The sequence below is a fragment of the Rhopalosiphum padi genome, chromosome 4 (assembly GCF_020882245.1).
Source record: "Rhopalosiphum padi isolate XX-2018 chromosome 4, ASM2088224v1, whole genome shotgun sequence".
Lineage (NCBI taxonomy): Eukaryota > Metazoa > Arthropoda > Insecta > Hemiptera > Aphididae > Rhopalosiphum > Rhopalosiphum padi.
The window spans coordinates 53228084-53246635 of record NC_083600.1 but is presented as its reverse complement, the minus strand read 5'-3'; the positions used below and the strand labels follow the sequence as shown (position 1 = coordinate 53246635).

Below are 18552 nucleotides of genomic sequence, written 5' to 3'. Positions count from 1 at the left end.
GCAGCTGATAGCCGCTGAAAACACTGATATCCAGTGCACGACGCTCGTAATCAGCGCCGCCGCGAAGTGTAAACAAACAACACAACTCGCGTTAGCGTTTCGAATTCGTGATAACTGATAAGCGTTAAATTTAAAAATACGCGATCGTTGTAATCGGTGTAAATACGCGATCGTCGTTATCAAATAAAATATATGCGACCGTTGTTTATTAACGACAAGTCGTAAGCAAGCAGAGAAACCCACTACAGGGTGTAGTGGTCCCCGCGCCAGCAGTTTCGGGGCTAGCGAACGTCGATTCCACAAGCGCAGTCGAAGAGGAAAGTCGTCGTTAACATCCAAGGAATTCGAGCCAAGCCAAGCAGAACATCAGTGCAGATCATTTGAGCATCCAGTAGAAGTGTTAAAAAAATCAGTAAAAAAAAAAAAAAAATAAAAAACATGGCAAGGATCATTTTAACTGCACTACTGTAAGTAAAAAAAAAAAATAATAAAGAAATAATAATAATAATAAAAAAAAAAATTTTTGAAACCATATCTCGACTACACTCCGTACTGATCGATAAGTACGTTTTTCTTTCTTATCTATTTTTGTTTTTTTTTATCATTATTATTTCTTTCTGTATAATTTAGAATCGTAAATCTGTAGTATTATTGTATTAATATAATATTAATATCGTAGTTAACATTAGCATTAATTTATAATTGCATGTAAACATACACACATATATATAAATATAGGTTAGCAATTCGTTAAGTATCAGCCAAGTAGATAAGTAGTTAATGAGCGGAAAACGGGAAAACGGGTTGGATAGATCGTCCCCAAATCCAGATAACGAATCGAGTGATCCAATAACACCGCCAAGTCCTACCCCTCGTGTAAGCTTACCAGTACGATTCTCAAATCCAGAAAATCCGACATCCGAACGTTCTATTGGGAATATCAGTACTGATAACATCTTCATCAGAACTGGCGTACTAATAGACCATAATTCAGAGTTAATACATAACGTCTCCGTAACTTTGGGGGAAGTAGATACTGTTTTGGGGGAAGTAGAAAATCAACTCAACCTTAATATCCTAGACCAAACCATTGAAGAAAATCTTTTAAATCAGACTATACCTTCCCCTCCTCTTAACTCCAGTTACCAAAACATGAATCAAGACATTCAGGAAGCAGTTCAGACAACGGGTATTAACGATAATACTCGACAAAGCATCATGGTAAATTCTGAAGGACAATCGAATACAGACACACAAGCAATATCAAATCCTCCAATAACTGAAGGAAACTCGGATCAATCAGGTGTCCGATATTCATTCGGACCCAGAGAAGAGACAATAGGATTGGAGGCTGCTCTAAAACTCTTGCCAGGCTCGTTCAGTGGAGACAAGCAGGAGGAGTTAGAGATATTTTTGGAAAAATGCGAGTTTGCGTTAGCATGCGCGCATGACCATGTACAGGCTCGACTACTCCAAGGAATACAAGTTAGACTGACAGGGAAAGCCCGTCAGGCAGTCAAGTTTAAGGAGATAAGACACTGGGCTGAACTAAAGGAAGCGTTAAAGTCTGCATTGGAACCGCAGAGGACGACCACATATCTATTCTCGGAGTTGTATTCGACGAGACAGAAAATCGGAGAAGACGTAACAAACTACGCCAACAGAATTGAGCAACTCCAAACACTCATCATAGAGCAAGAGACAAGTGGGCACAGTTGGGAGGTAGCCCAAGCGCTAGGAACGAGCATCAAGAAGCAAAGCATCCAAGTCTTTGTAGAGGGACTAGGACCTTTAAAGGACTTCATAAAGGCGAGGAATCCATTAACATTAGACAGGGCCATACAAGCAGCAAGGGAAGAAGAACGGGTCAGAAACTCGCAAGAAGCAACAAAGAAGTTATATGGGGCGCCTCACCAATCCACGAAGAAACCCACTTGTTTTCACTGCAATAAAGTCGGTCATATGGCGAAGGACTGTAGGAGCAAACCGACGACGACAAACTCAAAACCTTTTTCCGTAACGGCACCAGTTAGGAGTATTCAATGTAACTACTGTAAAAAACCAGGGCACATGCTGAAAGATTGCCGTAAAAGGAATTATGTAAACTCCAAAAAGGAAGGCAACCAGCAGGAAAACCAGCAGCAACCGGCCGCCAGCGGTGGGCGCCCGGTGAGCGAGTTAAAAAACACCGGCAACGACAGATCCTCTACTTCAAAGCAGAATTAGATGAAGATCATCTAACCTGCCACATTCAACAGACCATCAACAAAAAATCGAAGCTACTCTTAGATTCTGGGAGTGAGCTTAATTTAATAAAAATATCTTCCCTCGCAGATCAGACTATCGTGTATGAAGACGTCATATATCAGCTGAAGGGCATTAATGACCAGATAGTACACACAATGGGACAAACACAATTGGAACTATTTATCGAGGATAAAACTATAGTTGCAATGTTCCAAGTAGTTCATTCTGCATTCCCAATCCCAAACGATGGTATCCTTGGACGGCCATTTATGGTGGAAAACAAAATCATTCTGAATTACCAGACTAACGAAGTCATTATTCCTGACGGGGCTGAAATAGTGCTACAACCTCGCACTGAAACCCTCGTAGGAATAGAAGCAGGGAATCACGCGGAAGACAAAATAATCATCATTGAATGTCAAGAAATCACGAAATCAGTCTTGTGCAGTAATGCTGTAACCAGAGTACAAAACAAAAGGGTGTTAGCCACACTCATCAACCCAACCGAAGAAACAATAAGGCTAAAGACGCCCAATTTAAAGGAATTGGTCCACGAGGAGTTCAGGGAAGCTCTAATCCATTCGGTACAAGTCATGGATCAACAAGAAGAACCTCATGCAAACAGTAGTCGACTAAAACGATTGGAAGAAGCACTTAGAACCGATCATCTAAATTCGGAGGAAAAGGGATCATTAGTGGCCATCTGTCAAGATTACTCTGACATATTCTTCTTAGAAGGAGATCGGGTGACAGCAACTACAGCAGTGACACACGGAATCAAAACCTCAGAAGCGGTATCGCCAATTCACGTGAAGCCCTACCGTTTACCACAAAGGCATAGACAGGAAATTACGGACCAAATGGAGACCCTTGAACGGGAAGGTGTGATTACAGCTAGTGAATCGCCTTGGAACGCTCCACTCCTAGTAGTTCCGAAGAAACCCGACGTCAATGGCCAGGTTAAATACCGTGTCTGCGTGGATTTTCGCCGACTTAATGAGGTTACGATAGGGGATGCTTTTCCACTTCCGAACATCGTGGATATTTTGGACCAACTAGGGAGGTCAAAATATTACAGTACCTTGGATTTAGCCCATGGGTACCACCAAATCCCGATGGATCCCTCCGACCGTAGCAAAACAGCGTTTTCTACAGACCGGGGACATTTCGAATTTCAGCGAATGCCATTTGGTTTGAAGGGAGCTCCAGGGACATTCCAGAGGCTCATGAATAAAGTACTAATCGGTATAAACGGAATCAAAGCATTCGTATACCTAGATGACATAATCATCTATGCAAAAGATCTAAATGATCATTCACAGAAAATCACAGAGATTTTTCAGAGACTCCGCAAATACAATCTCAAACTTCAACCACTGAAATGCGAATTTCTCCGAAAAGAAGTCAATTATCTCGGACATCAAATCACTGACGAAGGAGTCAAGCCAGATCCTCAGAAGATAAGTTGTGTGAAACAATTTCCAATTCCAAGAAATGTGAGAGAGGTTAAGTCATTTTTAGGACTTTCAGGCTACTACAGAAGATTTATTAGAAACTATGGGCAGATCGCTAAGCCACTGACCTCGTTGTTAAAAAAGGACGCAACGTTCAGATGGAGTGACCTTTGCCAAAAATCTTTTGAACAGTTAAAAGACCTCTTGACACAGGCACCTATATTACAATATCCGGACTTCTCTAAACCATTTAACTTGACTTGTGATGCAAGTGACTACGCGATCGGATGTGTACTGTCGCAAGGACCGATAGGAAAGGATTTGCCGATAGCATTTGCATCTCGTACTCTAAATAAGGCAGAAATCAACTACAACACCACCGAGAAGGAGCTAACCAGCATAGTATGGGGAATTAAGATATATAGACCTTATCTATTCGGACAAAAGTTTAATATAATTACCGATCATCGAGCACTAGTATGGTTGTTTAATATTACCGATCCAGGATCAAGACTCACTCGTTGGCGCCTCAAGCTGGAAGAGTACCAGTACACTATCCATTTCAAACCAGGAGTGAACAACACAAATGCTGACGCACTGAGTCGTATTCAAACGGTAACTACGAGAGCTCAGACCTCATCGAGTCATTACAACCAATCAGAACCTCCAGAAACTCAAGGAACCTCTTTAAAATCAGTAGACAACGAACACCTAGACCTAGAATCGAAAAGGGAAGTTGATACTGGTTATCAAGCATTTCTGGAAGCAGATGAAATTAAACTGGGTCCTACGAAGAAAATTTCCGAGCTAACAGGAGATCTGTTTTCCGTAGAGGCTGGAATCTCATTAGCACATTGTGTATCAGCAGATTTTAAAGCAAGGAAAGGAATTGCATTTGAATTCCGAACCCGATTTGGAAAAGTTAATGAACTTCGTCGACAAAAATGCCAAATAACAGAGATTGCAACAATCAATGTGAACAATCATCAGGTGTTTTATATAATCACAAAAGAATTTTTCTGGCAAAAATCAAGTTATGAAATTCTCTTCCAAAGTCTACAGAACCTCAAGTCAATCTGCGTCAAGTATAAAGTTACGCAGCTCGCTTGTCCACGTCTAGGCTGCGACCTAGATGGACTGAAGTGGGAAGTCGTACGAAATATGTTAAGGTATACCTTCCGTGACTCTCCTGTGTATATTCAGATATACACTCGCGATGAGTTAACGACAGATAACAAACTACAGATCATAAAGGAATTTCACGAAAATCCACTTGGTGGACATCAAGGTGTAACGCGCACATATAATAAAATTTCACAGCAGTACCAATGGCAGGGTATGAGGGCACAAATCCGGAAATACATCAAGAAATGTCCTGCATGTCAAATCAACAAGACTCCAAACCGGACCATCAAAGAACCTATGGTAATAACAACTACTGCATCGAAACCATTCGAAAAAGTATTTATGGACATCGTAGGACCACTCAACAAGTCCTACCACGGGAATTCGTATATTTTAACTCTAATCGATGATTTTTCGAAATTCACTTGGGCGTGTGCCATGAAGGATCATGAAGCAAACACCGTCGCACAGCATTTTGTCACTCAATTTGTATGTCTGCATGGGCAACCTGAATCTCTAGTGACGGACTGTGGAACTGAATTCCTTAGTAAGGTTTTCAAGGAAGTATGCAAACTTTTAAATATCTCTCAAACATCGACCACCCCGTATCATCCGCAGAGTAACGGTAGCTTGGAGAGGAGTCACCGCACCTTAGGTGAATATTTAAGGAACTACTCTGGAAAAAATCCACAAAACTGGGATGTACATGTCCCTTATGCAATGTACTGTCATAATTCTTCAGTACACACAGCCACAGGGTTTCAACCACATGAAATCGTGTACGGATATCCATTATCAATACCAAATTCGTTAAGTCGTAAGCCAGAACCTCAGTATAATTATCAAGATTATCAATACGAAATGAAACGTCTTATGCAAGAAACGCACCAGATGGTAACAGAGCAACAGATGAAATCAAAACAGAAATCGCAGGAGCGATATGATCGTACAGCCGTGCCTTTGAAAATCAATGAAGGTGATAAAGTCATAGTGCAAGAAAAAACAAGTAAAGGAAAATTATCACCTAAGTGGTTAGGACCATTCACAGTGGTGGAAACTAATGCGGACTCTCCGAATGTGACCATCTTAAAAAAAAATAAACATGTAAAATTGCACAAAAATCTCTTGAAGAAATTTCATGAATGAAATCTAAATTATGTTTCAGAACCTCAATGGTATGTCGTGGGCTTTCAAACTCTCAGAGCGGAAGTTTCCAAGTTACTTCATTTCAGAACTCATCGGGCTTATACTTTGAAGCAATGGGACCTCTTCGCATTTCCTACACCAATTGGGATTTTATCACTTACGTGAATCTAACAACTTATTACATGAAGTACCAAATACTCCAGAAATTCCATGACCAAACGGGCGATATTTGTATTCAATTGAAAAAAAGAGAGGATTCGATCTTAACTAGTGCGTGTACGGATTTCATACAATCCACGGTTCCGTTCATGCAAGAAATTGAATCAAATCTCAATTCTGTCATACGAATCCTTGGGTCAGACCACAGAACCTCTGAACATCCGAACCGACAATCTCGTGGGTTGATAAATGCAGTAGGAAGGCTAGCAAACATTCTTTTTGGAGTTTGCTCCGATCAGGATGCAGAATTCTTTTACAAAAACATTGAACATCTTGCTCGTTCCGAGGATAAATATGTTCATCTATCACAGGAACAGATACGCATAGTCTCTTCAGTCATAAATAACGTAAATTCCACCATGCATGAACTGCTAACAGATGATCAGAAATTGCAGCAGAATATAAACAGAATAGAAGAACAATCAAGGCATTCTGAGGCAACAATCAATGTATTGGAAATACAAAACACCTTCCTGGAACACACTGCAATATTGACAGTTTTCCTAAACCAATTTGCTTGGGAAACTCAAAACCTCCAATCCATTGTCAACTCAGCGTTAAATGGATTGATGCATACAAATGTCTACCCCCCATCTCAATTGATTCACGAACTTAAACAAATACAACTGACATTACCTTCTACACTAGAGCTACCTATAACTGAATCTCATTTATCTATCCCGGAATTATTCCGTACATCCAAGTTAAGCGTAGTGTACATCCAACAGAATCTCGTATTTGTAACCCGTATACCCTTATTGTCAAACCTTCGGTTTAACCTGTTTCATAATATTCCACTTCCGATACCTACAAATAAAGGTAATATATTAATCATTGAACCACAAGCTCAGTACTTGGCAATAAGCGATACTAACGAATATCATTTCAGTCTAACCGACGATCAGTATGAAAAATGTGAAACATTGTTCTCTTTTAAGTTATGTGTAAATCCTGAGGCTATTAGTAAATCTAAACACCAGGATAATTGTGAGGTATCTTTGTACAATTCCCCGTATCAAACGATAGGAGCTTGTAATTTCAAATATCTGAACCTAAATACTACAATCTGGCATAAGCTTTATCTACAAAACGCGTGGTTATATTATTGCATTTCGCAAGCAGTTACAGTAACATGCGCACAAAACTCTAGCAGAATCCTACTCAACGGTACAGGAAAAATTCAAATTTCCGATAATTGTGTTATATATACAGAAAATCTGATTTTAACACCATCAAGAACCCTATCATCAGAAATTCATAGAGATTTCGTTCCAGAAAATCCGAATCTGCACGCAATATTAAAAATGCCAGAAATAATTAACAGCCGTGTTCCCGAGCAAATAGATACAAATAAATATTTTAAAAATTTTAATCAGTTAGCTGAAGATGCTAAAAAACTGAAAGAATTATCTAAAATGTACAACGATACCAACATATTTGTAAATCCAGATCATCATTTTATTATAGTTTATTGTATTGTCATTTTAATAATAGTTATAATTCTGTACATGTTGATCAAATATAAGTGTAATCTACCTCGACTCTACAGACCGGAAATAGCAGAACCCCAGAATGTAGCAGAGTATGTGCAATCCACACACTCCCTTACAAAATTCTAAAACTTCAGAGCATCAGAACTCACGGATGAAGTGAAACATGGTGATCATTAGACCCCCATGTCTCATGTAGTCCGGGGGGTGTTGTGAACCCCTGTCTGTATGCTATACACAGAATAGGATATAGTTATAATATAATATAATATAATATAGTATAGTGTGTAAGCATATTAACATGTGAACCGATAGAGTGACACGGTTTTAGGGAATTCGCTGTGTGGACAGTTTTGAGCCCGAGCGAGCCCCTACCGTGTCTCGCCGTCTGTATAATATTTAGTGTAGTCCTGGCAGACCATCGAGCAGAGCCTCTGTTATTTTCTTAAGTCTAACAATTATTCTGTGTACTAATTTCTTTTAAAATTGATTATATTAATAAAGTATTAGTGATAACTTAAACACCGCGTATTTATTACTAACGAACAAACTCGGTTGTGGAGACGTCCATAACAATATATTATATAGATATATATATGTATATTTACGCCCTACGTATCTATAATATTGTAATAAATTATGATTCGAAGAACAACTGTTTTTGTAAAATTTTATTATAATAATAGAGTTTTTCAAAAAACATACTCGTAATATGTACTATAAAACTAAATTATTGTAGGTCTCGTATTATGAGTTAAATTTAAAAACAATACATTTGTATTTAGTATTCAAATACACGTTAATAATTAATTAACACATTAATTATTATAACTATTATTAACGCCTGAATACTATGAAACAAAAATTAAATAGTAAGATATTAATAAAATGATAACTTAAAACATTTAAATAAGAATTATATTATAGATTATACAATATAGTACCTGCAGATGATTTCGTTTTCCAAACAACAAACTATCAACGAATCTAGTCAAGAGAATTAATCGAATAGATTTATCTCTACATATTATTTAATAAATAAGAAACTTATAGCAAATTTTGATATTTTACTTATATTAATTAAACATTTAACCATTTAACCTAACTTAAATTGAAATTAAACAAAATGTGATTGTTATTTCAGTTTGCCCTTATTTTATTTTTTATTATAATATATTATAATTAATAAATTATGCTATATTAGTTATGACTATTGATTGGTAAATCGTACCTAATTAATTTAAATGTTGATGGTTTTTATAACAATATATCTACCGATTACCATAAATTAAATATTTAATAAATATATATCTACTCATATTCTTCGTTTTTCTTCTGTAACTATTATTACTATTTAAATTTATCCAAAACTTCCCTTGTTTTTAAATTAATTTGTACAAGTCCAAAATATTATTTTCTATGTATATATTTATATATTTTATTTCAAATAATAAACCGTGACTTTAGTCATATAACTATTAACTAATATCTATTATAATATAATTATTTTTCAAATAAATTAGGTTCACGCTTAAAAACAATAACACTAATAAATTATTATATTATTTATTTTGTATGTACAATGCATAATATTTAAATTAAGCAGTTTGCATTTTTATCAATTTTAAACCTAATAAATGCATAATTTTGACCCAGCTACCTTAAATAAGTTAGCCGGGGTAAACAGGATTTCATATTTTATTCTCACTATTATCAACTATTTTTAACTGATATATTATTGTTTTTTACTGAAATATCTTTTAAAAAATCATAATCTGCATTATAATAGTTGTAATATAACATAGAATGATAAATTGAAATCGTAATATAAAGATCTATAATATGAGCAAGTCTAAATCTCAATAGTACAAAATTCCCGTGTCAATAAAATAATAAACGGTTGTAATTAATATACTGTATCATATGATAAGTGTGGTACGCCGTTATTAAAATAATATTAAATAGAAAAAATTACACAAAGTTGTGGTATTTAATTACACTTTACTTTTTTAGTATTTTATTACAATGGAATATTATAGTTGATAAAAACAATATATAAACAATAAATAGATCCACTAATATATAGTGGATAGAAAACTGCTTTCAGATTATCTATATATACAAATTGAATTTTCCATTTTTACCTAACAATTATAAATATCTAAAGTTGTGCTTGCGTGTAGGTACTGATTTTGCATCGCGCATTTTTGTTATACATTTTTTTGAACGGATTTTTTTGAGAACAACGTACTATTATATTGATTACATGGTATGTAACTATAACTACCATATACACAATTTTGAAAAATTATTTTTGGTATAATATTATTAAACGAAATTGTAATAATAATAATCAGCACAAATCTGTCAATTAATAAAAACAATTGTTTACTATGAATTTTTAATATTTTATAACTGATGAAACAACAAACTATTGTTTGAAGATTCTTGAATTAAATTGTCAAGCTACAAATATATACCTATAGCTATAATATATATTATTATCAAACAAAAATAATAACATCATACAATAAATCATAAAACAACGATTTCATAGATCTACCATTAATATAAAAAGATTAAAATTTAATTTATGTCTATAAAAATTGAATGTTATAAATATTTAGTAAACATTTCAAGTCTCAACAACTATTCATTTTTTCATTACAAAAAAAAAAAAAAAAACAAAATCGATTTTACTGAAATCTGGTTTTGCGTAATACTCGTAGTTCCAGTCTTTCTTTAACTTTTTTATTATTTTAAATATACTGAGAATTTTTTTATTTTTGGCCGTTTTCTTCTCTTATATCTGATATAATACCAAAAACCATTCTCAAAGTTGAAGTTTGAAGTATTTTTATTGCTTCAAAGGGTTGTGACGAACAAAAAAAATATACATTGTAAAATCAATACATTCATCGGTCCGCTCAGAATCTAAAATAACTTTAACTATAATGGCTTATAAAGAGTATTTAAAATATGAAATAGTATTATGATACTTCATTCAAATTAGTGAATAATTTATATTTTTTTTTTTTTTAGTTTTACAGATAAAAACAACAACAATATTGAAATTTATGAATTTCTTTTTAAAAATTATTCATCGATTTAACGTAAATTAATTCATTTTGGCGCATTATAATATTATAAAAGATTATTAAACACGGTAACATTTTACATTGCACGTACTTTCTGTGCTCTATTTTCTATTCTAATTCCTATCGTTTCATATTGAATCTGTGGCTGAATTGTGTCGTGACTCGCGTAAAGATAAACGGAGTTCAATTAGGTTGTAGCTGTTGGGTTGAATGTGGTTCTATCTTTTATAGTATGCATACAAGTCAGTGTAATATTTACATGTCTGACTGATACACGCTCTAATCAGTGTTTTTATGATTTAGCACGTTCTGCTATACTATGTTATTAATAAAACAAGTGCGTGCCGTACCTACTTCTCAAAAAATAATCCCTAGATTTTTTTGTGAATTTACTTCTTAGTATACCTATGGAATTTGTATTTCTTTTCCGCTCTATCGACTAAAAAAGACTTTGATTCTATGTAATCTCACAGTCTCCACATACTTATTCTATTCACTCGATTGGAACGCGTCCTACTCACGGATGATAAGACGTGTATAGAATACGTTGGGGAGTCAAACAATGTCAAGAACTGTGTTTATATATTATGTAGATAACTGTATTAGATATATATTTTGTTCTGTTTTCAGCCAGACAATAATGCAACGTTAACAGTTAATGTATGAACATTATATTATTATTATTATTATTATTATAATACAACTTTAAATAAGTACCTACCTAACTAAGGATGTCCTATTACTGTAAATAGCGAGTAGCCATTCTCAATGTATCCTATAGTGAATATTACGCAGGCATCGCACACAAAGAGAAAGAAATTAGTTGATACTTACACGAAACTATAAATATGTTTTTGTAACATAAGTTGACGTTTGAGATATTGCTCGAGAAACAGCTGCAGCACCGTCTAGTATCGTTGTTAAAAGTGTAACCTATTTGTACTTTACCATATGAATATATGGTTACAATGTTATGAAAATATTATTATAAATTGCATGTAGACATATAGTTCATATTTCGCAATCAATGTTACTTTTAACACTTTGAAGATTATGACTTTGAATTCACTGACAAGAAGTTCACAAATAGTTCGTATAATATATAATTCAAATGTACGTATAACATTTTAATTGATACCTATACTAGATAAACCCAGCAAAACAATGTTTAAAAAACTATTGTCTTTTCATATTTATATATTTTACAATATAAGTTAGAAACTTAGGTGTAGTACTGACAATTTTCTCCAGTTTATACGTAAACTTGTATATATATATAATATGAATGTTACTAGTTTAATTTTATATACTGAAAGAAAAGCTATTCCCTAATGACTGTAATGTATCTAATCCTCAAAATTTAAAACACGCGATTCAAAAGAATCTCTCAAATCGAACCAAATAAATAGTACTTATATGCAGTATTTTATGAAAAATAATTATACTTTTGAGAGAACATAATAATGAATACTATATTTATCATACTTACAATAATGAACCAGAGTATCGTATTATTTTAATTAAAACATAATAATGATAATTAATTAATGAACTCATACTATAATACTTAAGAAAAAAAAAACTACTGATTATAATTATATTATAATATAATGATAATACACTATCTAATAACTTGCATTGACTACATTCAAACAATATATTATGAGATTATCAAATAAATAATAATAGTTAAGCCGATACGTGTTAAACTGTTATCTGCTAGAAGAAAAAATTTAATTATTTAGCAAAATATATATTTATTTAATAATTGTAATATGTATATAATTTCGTGAAACTAATTATTTTAAAATGTCAAATGTTATCTGATCAGTCTGGGATAATAATATATTAATATGTCACATTGTCACTTATATTTTGATATCTACTTTTTTATTTTTATAAAAATATTACAAATGAAGGTTTTTAATTTGAAAAATAACCATGTTTATAGAACTGTTGGTCTTATTATTTTTATTCAATTATAATAATTATACATTTATACATATTATAAAATATATAGTACCTATATGTTCAATGTGTTGAAAATGTCACGCGTTGAAATATAAATATTATAATATAACGTTTATGACGAATAATAGTAGATGACGAATTTGCTTAATTATTGAACTTAATAAACATTAATAAAATACTATCATAATAATTAAACACTATTATTTCAAATAATTAATTGCATAGCAAGTTTAAGAATTATGTTAGGTCGTATTATTTTTAGAAACGTAATATATGAATCTACAAACAAAAGAGTTTAATTAAATAATAAAATAAAACATAATCACAAGTGTGGTATGTATATAAGTATATATTATATATTTTACGGTTTACTATATAAATATATAGTTAACATAGTATATCATAATTTTTATTAATTGTCTATACTTCATCATAATATATTTATGTGTGTTGTGTATAATTAAAAATAAAATAATATAATAATTTAAATTAAATGATATTTATTTGTTTACACTCGGGATACAATACATTATTATAGGTACTCACAGTTAATGGAAATTATTTTTCGAGATTCCATGGATTCGTGTTAAAGATTTAATTAAAATTAGGTTTGATTGGAATATTATATAAAGACATAATGTGATGTGTTTAATCATGAGCACGTCTAATAAATACTCATCAATGTTATCAATTTCAAGTGTCAACTCTATTATTATGATGACGTACACCGAAAAATTCAATGTGTTTTTATCTTGACGTTTTCCGCAATGCTAATACCTTTCTCTGTTATTTTAATGCTAACTATGCGTGATATAAACAACAATCGGTAGCTTAGTGAAAGGTACTTACTGCGAACTTCCTATCCAATGCCAATGTTACGGTAAGTAAACATTCATTATGCGGGCCAAACCCTTTTAGGGCTGCTGTGATACTGATATACCCAATCCTAAAACCCTGGTGTAGAAATAAGGGACCAAAACTTCATACATCTTACAACTTCCAAAATTAAATAACCACAAATTAGCGACCGATTATTATTACACTGCCACTGACATGTTGTTGTAAAATGTATCAATAATTTAGTAACTAAGTAGTTCAACTAAATTATTTTTATACGAATAAAGGTTGGAATAAAGACATTTAGGTGTTCTAGAATATAGGTACATTATCAGCAACCAGAAGCAAATTGCAAAGGTTTTAGAGTGTCGACTTATACACTGTTTAAACTTTATATAATATGTATACCTACATTATATTTTACATTAATTATACCTATTATATTTAACTGTTTAAGTCTATTAACCTTTTGTCTAAACAAGAGATGACTCATTGGTTAGGAATATTTAACATATTATAATCAGTAAACATCATTTCGTGTGTTCATATTATACTCAAATAGGACTATATAATATTCAAATGGTAGATAATAATACCCTCAATATATTTCACGAAACGTTGCGCAATTATCACTTCTGTTATTTGTATTTTCGCCCCTCCAGTTTGTCTGACAATTCATAGTGTCGAGTAGAAATGGTCGTCGGTCGAATTCAATGTTTGGAAGTGGACATTTTTGTGGGTCCTTCAAAAGAATCATTTCGATTCGCTTGGACAAATCTATTCGAAAAACCTAAAAGCCATACGCTTTAAGCATTTCTAAAGAGACGTCTTTTAACATTTCAGTTTTTTTTAAGCATATATAAAGGTTTTGTCACTAACTTTACGCACATATATGTACATTGTACATAGTACATACTATAAAGTAACACTCAATTTTTATTTTTATAAAATTATATGCAATGCAAAATTTAGTGGAAAACAAAAGTAAAAATATATGACTGGATTGACACCTACGACAGCAGTGTTTAAAATTAAGTATTTAGTACATAATTATTAATTTCTATAAAAAAAAAACATTTCAAGTTTAATTGATAGATCATCGTTTTAAACATAAAATGATTCTGAGAAAAGTTTAAATTATCTAAATCTGGCCAAGATTTTATTAAAAATTGATGTTTGTTTATCAATACTTTAGAATTTTCTTGAAGACGATTGAGAAAAACGAAAAATTATCCTTTGAAAACCACTTGGCACCTGTGTTCAATTATTTCTAACCAAAAGAGTTAACTCACCAAAAAATTATTTAAAAAATAATTTTTTTGTCTGTGGGCCTGATACGTAGTTTGTCTATGGGCCACATATGGCCTGCAAATCACCATTTTAATGACCCTTGTGTTATTGGATACATATTTTGTGTATTAGATTTTGGAAAAAAAGCAAAGGATTTATTGAAAAACGAGAAAAATTCTTATTTTTCAATATTATATTTTTTCAATTTTTACTATTACATTATTTTTGTAAACAACATTATTTTCATACTTAATAGAATTACTTGTTGAAAAATTATTAGCAAAACTTACTTTTTTAACCAAACTTTGTTCATGAATGTTTTTACTTTTTAAATGTGAAGATTTTGCTTATGCGAAATAATTGCGAATTATTCAATTAACTGCTTTAAAATTCACGGACTGACCAACACCCATTGTGTTTATATCTTATCAAAGTTATTTTTAATTTAATTTATTTGTTTACTTTATGAATCAGCTATAATTTAATATCCATATAAGCCTTAAAATAATTAATATGATTAGATAAAACTAAAAAATGCGTTGGTAAGTCTTATCTAAATGTGCGCACATGAAATATATTTCATTAAGGGGCCGCTACACCAGCATTTGTTTTCTCTGTCTATCTAATATAGGAATAAAGAATAAAGCTACTCCGTATTTCCACGATGACAACTCTCTGGTTCAGTTTAGGGCAAAAGCACTTGATATATTTTATAAAGAAGAGTATTTCCTATGCATTGACCGGATAGATTTTTAATATTTACATTTTTTATAAATATAAGTATGTTTTAATTTAAAATAATTTCAATTATTTTTAACCATTAATAATTTATTCAAAATTGTAAATATTAAAAATCTATCCGGTCAATGCACAGAAAATACTCTTCTTTCTAAAATATATTATAGGTGCTTTTGCCTTAAACTGAACCAGAGAGTCGTAATCGTGAAAATACGGAGTATCTTTATTCCTGTATTATGTGGGAGATAGACAGAGAAAACAAATGCTGGTGTAGCGGCCACTTAAACATTTTTTATAATATAATATTACAATGTAGATATAATATTTTCTATGTAGACAATAAATTACTATTATTTGTATTTAACAGATAATAGTATCTTTTGAGAGTTTAAGGTTTTATCGGTAACCAATTTTAATCATACTGATTTAGTTAGTTTTTAATTGTTATTTTATCTTATTTTGGTTTTTTATATTGATCTTAATTTATCAACAAAAACGAATATTTGTTATACTTTTAATAATTTTAACAACTATCGTTTTGATTATTTAGACGAAGTGTTATTTTGTAATTTTATAAGTATAGATATGTACTTTTTATACCTAATTAACTTAAATCTTAGTACATATATATATATATATTATATATTTAATATTTTTATATTAATAATAAAGTATATCATAGTTTAGATGATTAATTTTTATAAAACTACATACTTAGGTACTTACCTAATATAGTTTGTACTAAATAATATCAATTATATTTAAACCAGCTGTAACTAGTGTAGCACACAGATAACTAAAAATATGGCACTTTTTATCTAGATAATAAACACTTATCTCTTTATATATGATAAATGATAATACTTTATTTTATTCCAACAATTTATATTTTATTGAAAAATGTTTATTATAACACATATTCATTATATTTAATAACTGTATAAATGTATTTAAATAATACTCAATACTAGCCATTCGTCGTAATAAACAATTATGCCTATAGTATTTTATTATTTATTTCAAGTTATAAACAATGTGTTTGGCTTATATCATGCGATTTTATCTTATGTATTCAATTTTACAACAATAAAAAAAAAACTAAAATTTGTTTTTTCACCAAAATGTTCTATCGTTATATTTGGCCTATGAAACTACCTGACCGCTATTAATTTTCGTTTTCTCATATTATACAGACTCCTGCAAGAATGGGTCTAAAGACAAACATGATGTCATTAGGCATGCTTATACGTGAAGGGTTATTTTCCCCTATAACGAACACCCAATTTGTTATACATTTTTCTGTAAAAGGTAACAATAATGCTCATTGCTCGTGCACTATTGTTCTTGACGTAGACAATAATAAAATACCATTGTAATAAATATCATGTATATCGTATATGCGTGTATACATTATGTGAGCGTAGGTATCTAAATGAATAAACGCTTACCCTACATTATAATTGCTGTAATTATCATAACTGTAATATTACTGCATGTCTGCATATATATTATAATATATATACAAATAAATATATTTTTTTTAACTAATTGCTATTTCAGATTTAACCTTTAAAAAAGTACATATTTTAACTTTACCGCGAATTAAAAATGTATCGAAGCAGACATGTACCTATAAAATTAAATATAAAAGTTCAGTGTTATTGGTTATTTTTATTATTTCATAGATAGTTTTTATTTTAATTAATATGTTGATAGGTGTGATTGTGATACAATCACAGTCCAAAATTCATAATATGTTGACTTTAATCATAAATTAAATTAAATGCTATCACTTCACGCAATCTCTCAAATATAATATCTTATATTTATTTGATTATTTATGTATATTATAAATAACTTTTTAACAGCTAGTATTTTATTTATTGTAATACTGTCTCTCAAAACCAACATAAATCAATGTTTCCAATATTTTTTTTTATTTAATCAAAACCATATTGCATGTACTGTATATAGATTCTAATCGTAAATAAAATATAATAAAGTGTTTGAAAACCATATTCAAAGTTAAAAATAAGTAGGTATCTAATTCGTTTTTTACTTTTAAAATAGTTTTATTTTTCATATCGACGAATTAAAACACGGAACGATATAATATGCATTTATGTAGACTTAAATACGCCTTATAAATGTATTATGAATGCATTTCGATACTTCGAGTATCCATATAATGACTTCACACACAAGCATATCATTATAATATACACTTATTTTAAATATTTAAATATTTATTTTTACCTTTACTCGTTTAATCGGCAACAAAATAGCTATATAATATATGTATTCGCGTCGATACAATATCGTTTCTATTTCTGTTTAAACCGTAATGTTCTCCGCCGACGGTAATGTCATCAAAATAAATAAATTAATATTCACGAAACGTATAAAACACGCCCCCCACATATAGTCGGTCGGATCGGACGAACACACGCTTAAACTTTTCTGGCATACGGTAAAAACGAAATTTTAACCGGAATCCACGGCGACGTGAAAATCAGGAACATCCGGCAACGCGTCGATCCGGAGTCGTGCGTCTATTATTCGATCGCACCAAACAGGATTCGAACACGACGGCGCGTCTCGGGTGGATCGCCGAACCTGCAGGCGTACGAAGTAATATTTATTTTTTTTATTCGCCCGACAGTGAACCCCACGGCGCGCGAACGGTACGAAGTCGACGGGCGCACGGATCGAGCCGGACTGCCGACGACCGACCGGCGAGTGTAACTACGCAATCGGATCACGCGGTACCGCACAGCGCCGGCGCCGGAACTTGGACATCGCATGGCGTATGATAATAATAATAATAATAATAATAATAATATTATACAGTATGGTATGGGTGTCGTTGTTCGGCGGACAAAACATCTGAGAACACGAACGCTGTGCGCCGAAAAATGATTGCGGAGCGTTACACGA

At 31.9% G+C, this 18552-nt stretch overlaps 2 protein-coding genes across 2 annotated transcripts in view; one reads left to right on the top strand and one right to left on the bottom strand.

Annotated features, from left to right (window-relative positions):
* Nucleotides 1-18348, bottom strand: part of LOC132928300 (uncharacterized) — a 149223-nt gene extending 130875 nt beyond the window's left edge. The window contains exon 1 of the mRNA XM_060992870.1: nucleotides 17872-18348. The gene's annotated coding sequence lies outside the window, so the exon portion shown is untranslated. The remainder of the gene's footprint in view (nucleotides 1-17871) is intronic.
* LOC132930618 (uncharacterized) lies at nucleotides 8-8203 on the top strand. Its single transcript, XM_060996580.1, has 2 exons — nucleotides 8-467; nucleotides 5992-8203. Exons 1-2 carry the CDS (start codon nucleotides 439-441, stop codon nucleotides 7808-7810), a joined length of 1848 nt encoding a protein of 615 aa, XP_060852563.1. The 5' UTR covers nucleotides 8-438; the 3' UTR covers nucleotides 7811-8203.
* Nucleotides 18349-18552: the final 204 nt, after the last annotated feature.